The sequence below is a fragment of the Chenopodium album genome, chromosome 21, assembly GCF_948465745.1.
Source record: "Chenopodium album chromosome 21, dcCheAlbu1.1, whole genome shotgun sequence".
NCBI classification, from domain to species: Eukaryota; Viridiplantae; Streptophyta; class Magnoliopsida; order Caryophyllales; family Amaranthaceae; genus Chenopodium; species Chenopodium album.
This window is the reverse complement of record NC_137854.1, coordinates 13266166-13272614: the sequence shown is the minus strand read 5'-3', so window position 1 is coordinate 13272614 and position 6449 is coordinate 13266166. Positions and strand designations below refer to the sequence as shown.

General features: G+C 30.5%; 1 protein-coding gene across 1 annotated transcript; it reads left to right on the top strand.

Moving 5' to 3' along the window:
• The first annotated feature begins 2692 nt into the window (after positions 1–2692).
• LOC145600155 (LOB domain-containing protein 41-like) lies at positions 2693–6184 on the top strand. The gene is made up of 2 exons (XM_081656054.1): positions 2693–2882; positions 5631–6184. Exons 1-2 carry the CDS (start codon positions 2693–2695, stop codon positions 6182–6184), a joined length of 744 nt encoding a protein of 247 aa, XP_081512180.1.
• The last annotated feature ends 265 nt before the right edge of the window (positions 6185–6449 follow it).

Sequence of the window (6449 nt, the reverse complement as noted above, 5' to 3'; positions counted from 1 at the left end):
AGTTAACTTGGATTAGTCAAGACCATTTAAAGCTTTTTACTACTGCGTAATATATATATTCAATTGTTAACTCGATTACTATATTTAATGTATTAATTTCTTTAACATAAAATAATCATATAAAAACAATGACACAAACAAATAATAATTATAACAACTTTATTAATAAGTGATTTATTGAATTATGTTTAGCATCAACTAAAAAATTCAAAAATAATTGAACATAAAAAACCCAACCCATGACATAAGTAACACTGGCAAAATCACTGTTGTGTAAGCAATATGTTTGTTCTTCTCCGTAGTTAATTGACATAATTGGCCTTTCAAGTCACCAATTTGCTCCTCAAATTGTGATTTTTTAACCTTCAATTTGTCTAGCTTTGTAGTTAGATATTGAACTTCTTTCTCGATTTCATCCAACCTCTTTGACATCATCTCACACTCGACGCATCCACCGACATCATCATACAACCATTTGAAAAAACCACAGTCAGCCTCCTGCAATTTGCAAGTATTTTAAAAACCCTAATTGGTTTTCCAAAAATAAATAATAACATATAAATAAACTAATTGGTAATTGGAACCCTAATAAAAATTAATGCCGTTAACTTATATTTATTGAAATTAGAGCTATTAAAAAGTGAGTATCGCCATTTTTTAATTTTGATATGATAAATATATGAAAGCAAGCTATGTTCCTGTGGTCACAAATTAAGCACAAGGATTTAAAGAATTTACCGGATATTTACCACAACCACGAAATTTTCTACCCCTGTTGTGGTTACGCTTGTTCACAGTTCGTATCTTAGAGGGAACACCACATCCACATTTCACCATGAATCCCCCAAAACTAGAAGATGAACCTCCGGAATTTAGTGAATCCCCCATTTTATTTTTTGTAATTTTTAAGATAGAGAAGGGTGAGAGTTGGACAAGGATATAAATTGAACTTTAGTAACTGACAAGCGAAAAATAAGGGCGGTAATTTAAAAAATTTTAAATTTAGTTTGAAAAATGCAATGCAGTATTAAATGAACATAAACCGATTAATTGACTAAGCTTTTACAAATACTTATATCCGATTTTACCATACTCATACTTATGTCATTACCTATATCAAAGGTACTTGTGCAAACTGTGAAACAAATTCAGTTGAAAAGAGTATGCGAGGATGATAAAGATGTGAAGCAAAGAACCCTAACGCTGTTGTTTGTAAAGATTTTTTAAAATTTAAAAGATAAAAGTCATTTAACTTTTAAAGGTAATAAATTAGGAAAATATCCTATTTAGAATAACTGATTTCCAATATATAATCCATTCAAAATTTAAAAAGATATAAATTTAGGAAACGATCATAATTAGAATAAGTGATTTCCAATATTAAAATGCAATTTCTATACTTGAAATATATCGATTCCATAATTTTTGTTTATTGATTAGTTCGAATCATTGTCCAGGTTCATCGTATTATAAATTGCCATCGAAGTAAATTCTATTATAATAACCCCCAATGTCCAATGTTACGTTTGGTCATTCTCTTTTTATAATTAATAAAATTCAGTTAAGGTTATGTCATATTTGTATTTGGGTCAATACCTTTATCACAAACAGCGATTATAATTCGATCTTCGATTTTTTGGATCAAAAAAAGTTGTGAAAAAAAATGTGATACGGTTTCTTCTTAAATTTTCATGACGAACATATATTACCCAAAAACTTAAAAATTTTGATTTCTTATACCTTAAATCGCTATTTTCGAATCCGACGCTTGATTTTGTACAATTAAAATCTATGATTCAAAGAGTAATAATCCACACACAGGATGATAGAAACCGATTATGTGTACCATAAAATTGCGCGATGGCTGTATAAATCAAGCCTATTTTTCGATCTCAATTGATGCGCGATTGAAATTAAGGTAAATGGAACATTAAATCGTGGTTGATTTCATTAATTGATGAAATATTTGGATGAACTAGGAAGAACATTGATGAACACGATGAATGACAAATAACAAATTTTCAATTTTTTTTTTGTTTTAATCTTAATTTTAGATTTTATTAAAATTAGATTTAGATAAAATAATTTCGAAATTAAATTAAGGATTTCAGAAATTCATTAATTGAAATTTGAGAAAATAAGAAAATGAATTAAATAAGCAAAATACCTTAATTACCCTTAAATAAGGTTTGACCAAGCTAAAAAAATAAATCTAAAATCAACCAATCACATTTAAGTATAGTGATGGTCATTTTGAGAGTGACCATACTAGAATTTTTAATACACACAAAGTTGTACCATGTAATAATAATAAAAAATGAAGGGCAATTAAATGGAAAGACAATCCCCCCAACATTGAGGCTTGTACACTTGGAAGTTGGAAGGTAGACAATCCTTAAAACTTTCCAAATAAGCACAATGAGAAAAGAAATTTTAATTTTTTAGCAAACAACCAAAAACTAGTAAAGCTTCAAGACTTTTTAATCCAGGTTTTCTTCCACAAAAGCACATTATTCTTCCTGTGGGCTATGAGCCTTAAACTAAAACCACGAAACTCTCACTTCACAATTTTTTCCTTGCCTATAAATACTACACTCTCTCTTTCATCTTTTGCTTCATTCAATTCATTGTTGTTGTTGTTTACAATATTCTCTCTTTTCTTACTTCTCTTTTGTGTAAACAACTAACAATCATGAGAACTAGCTGCAATGGGTGTAGAATTCTCCGCAAAGGTTGTAACGATGATTGTGTCATTCGCCCTTGCCTTAATTGGATGATGTCTAATGAAGCCCAATCCAATGCTACTCTTTTCCTTGCTAAGTTTTACGGCCGTGCCGGTCTGCTCAACCTCCTCAATGCTGGCGCCGAGCACCTTCGCCCTGGTAATCTTTCAATGCTTTTCTTTTGTTTTTGTTACTTGCATGTCTGATCAGAGTTGTCGAGTTCATATCGGTTATTTTATTTTATTTTTTTCCCGTGTGTTTCACCTCCTAAATGTCGTAGGAGGCGGAAGTAAAAAATTAAGGTGTTAAGGGAGTTTTGAATAAAAAGACTTTTTTTTTTTTTTTTTTTTTTTTTTTGCATTGCTAAAAATTCTTTTATACACCCGGATGCATATAATCTCTTCCCGTGGTTGGGAGGTGTGGGAATTAAGTTGTTTATAGTGATACATTAATAGTGCAATTTTTGTACCAAAATCGATGTGTCCAACCTTATTTTTATACACTAGAAATGCTCTTTTAATTTATTAATCGGCTAAAAAATTAAGCGCATCTTTTTATATTTAAGTGTCACTAAACATTAGTCATAGAAAAATGTATGTGATCCTTCTCTTAAGAATTAATCGATAAAATTATTATTTTTATGTTTAAAAAAATAAAATTATCGTGTCTATTAAGGGGGAAAACATGATACTTTTAATAGTAAAGTTATTAGTTAAATTTCTGTTTTAACTGTGGTAACATTCTGAACAAAAGCCCAAAAAAAATTGAGGGTCCATGATGTATTTGTAATCCAAGGAAAATAATTATTTTATTCTTCTGGTACAACTATAGTTCAAAGTTTATTTATTTATTTTTGTAGCAATTGAAGAAGTTAATGTGATTGTAATTAGTCCTTAATTATGTGATAAGTTGAGTGTGACAATTACACTTAGACATATATAGTGAGTATTATTTTATCTTTTTATATGAGTGTCAGACTTTGATAGGTACTAGGACAGAATCTCCTGGAAATCTAATCTGAATAAGGTAATATTACCAAAAAAGGATCTATATTCGCTATGTTGCTATTAATGCTTTTTCTATTTTCAAATTGCAAAATTTAAGCCTATACTCTGTCAAGTTACTCATCAATTTCTGTGCAATCCAATGGATTTAGGAGTTGGAAAATAATTCCAACATTTTGTGGAATCACTTGTAAATTCCCACAGTAATTTCTAATACCAGTAACATACAGTAAATTTGAAAGAATTTACTTCATTTGGCGTTATTGTTTGCCCCATTTGCTTTTTATTGGGAGTCAAACTTTTATAACATTGACCATCCGTTCTCATTAATACAAAGTATATAAGAAAACCATCCCTAAAAAAAGTATATAAAAAACCATTGTCATATGAGATCTCGTTTAATTTTATCCTTATAGCAACGTAATTTCTAGATATCTAATTTTCATAATTTTTACCAAAACGTAATTATAGTCACTCTAAATTTATTGTTAAAGAAAATAAAAGGAGTTTAAATATAATTTCATGTATTGATCATTACAAAATTTAGTGGTAAATCATTGTCAACTACGGAAAAAAAATATTACTCCGTATAAATTTTTCCATCTAAAAAAGTGTAAGGAGCGCATATAAGATTTAATATTTTTATTGAATTAATTTTAGTATAGTCATTTGAAAAACAAGACAAAATTACGACATCAATTGGTGTAAATGTTATTAATGTTTTATTTCACATACATATTTTCACTATTAGCTCTTCATAGTCATATGAAGCTTTAAGAGCAGTATAAATCATTTTAAAAAAATAGATATATTGTTGTGATTCTTAATTTAAGAGGGTTGGAATTAATTCGTCTGAGTCATGCACTTCAATGCTACATACGTCCGGAGTATTTTACCAACCAGTTTGTCTGGCTGGTAATTCTATACCTTAACGAACGTTCCGGGACATTGAATAAACATTTAAAATATTATCTAAAGTGGTTTTACTTTGGAAAAACATGACAAAATCACGTATCGATCAATGTAATTAATATTCATTTTAATTTAATCTTTATACTTTTAACTAGCTTATCCAACGCTCCCAGGCCATTTGTTAACTTTTGCCTTTAAGGAATACAGTATAAAATTGTTTAAATTAGAGGTACATTTTTTTTTTTTTTACCGTGCTTTTTTAAGTTGGTACGGAATATAATGCTATCTACTTTTCCTTAATTATAATTTAATAATTTATAAATAGCTTCATTTGATTATGGAAAAAAAAGCTATGAAACTCTGCACTGTCACGATGTCGTGTCTTGGGTGGTTAAGCTGAATGCTTAGGTCATTTTTTTCCACAATTCCACCTTATAAAACTATTTCTAGCTAGTTTTCTCTGAATATTATTTTGCATGGTTTATAAAAATAAAATCATTTCTCAGTAATTTATTTTTTTGGTAGTTTACACACTTTGATTAAATTTTTTCCTAACATGAGTAAATTAAATCACATAAGATGATAACAAAAAAAAAAATATGGATAGTTATACGAAGTATATTGAGTAAAACTAAAAGATAAAATAAAAATCAGATAGAGTATATTAATAAATTTAAAATAGTTGATAATTAGGGCCGCGATTAGGGGATAAGTAAAAGCAGGGATTAGTAAAGACGATTATTCTAGCTGTTACATTCATTTTTTTTCGGTGTTCCGCTGTTACATTTATAATAAATGGTAAGTCATACATCTTAGTATTATTATTTTAAGGGTGAAGCCCTTCTCATGAGGGGATTTTATAACGTAATTCGTTCATTTTGATACGGAGTTCTAAATATCGATAAATAAAAAAGAAATAACAAAATAAACGTACAGTACCATCTAGGTACGTACACTTACTAATAAATGGGTTGTTGGTTGAAATTGGCAGCAATATTTCAGTCATTGTTATACGAGGCATGTGGGAGGGTGGTAGACCCAATATATGGCTCAGTTGGTTTATTATACTCTGGTCAGTGGCGCCACTGTCAGCTTGCCGTTGATGCTGTTCTCAAGGGTCTGCCTATCATGCAACTTTCTCCTCCGTCTAATAATCATGCTATTTCATCCGATGGTCCTCCTCTTCCACCTCAGCAAGTCATCTATCTGCCTCCTCTCAAGCTCTACGACATTCGCCACATGTCGTCCTCTAAGGACTCTCCTACCGTACCTGCTAATTTCGTTGTCCCTACTGGGCCCCGCCTCAAGCGTCGCCCTAGAAGGCCTCGTGCTGCCCCCGCTTTTCAGGCTGACCAGCTTTCAATAAATGGTGGTAATGGAAATGATGCTGGTGGGGATGTTCAGAGTTTCGAGAGGCTCAGTATGTTTTCTGGTGAGTCAACCGAAGGATCCGTATCTGGTCAAATGGGTGGTGATAGTGAAGTGCAGTTGGACCTCACTTTAGGGTTCAATAATAACATGAAGTATGGGAAAATGCCGTACTAATATATATATCATATATAATTATATATTATATAAACTATAGTTCGATAAATATATATTGTCATGTAATAATTTCTCAAGGGAGAATAAGAAAAAGAGACTTGCGGATATGGTGGTAGCTAAGATGTGACGATGATTCACATTTATAAAATCAAAAAAAATTTAGTGATGATGATTCATGTGTTTGTCACGTGGATATTTTGACGGCTCATAGCTAAAGAAAACAATGAAACGTAACATGTTATTTAAACGTGTTCCGTGCGTGTAA

What these genes read in the sequence shown, in the direction of transcription:
- LOC145600155 (XM_081656054.1), top strand. Translation starts at nt 2,693, where the DNA reads ATGAGAACTAGCTGCAATGGGTGTAGAATTCTCCGCAAAGGTTGTAAC. An exon ending in CGCCGAGCACCTTCGCCCTG is followed by an intron (nt 2,883 to 5,630) that starts GTAATCTTTCAA and finishes TGAAATTGGCAG; the next exon opens with CAATATTTCAGTCATTGTTA.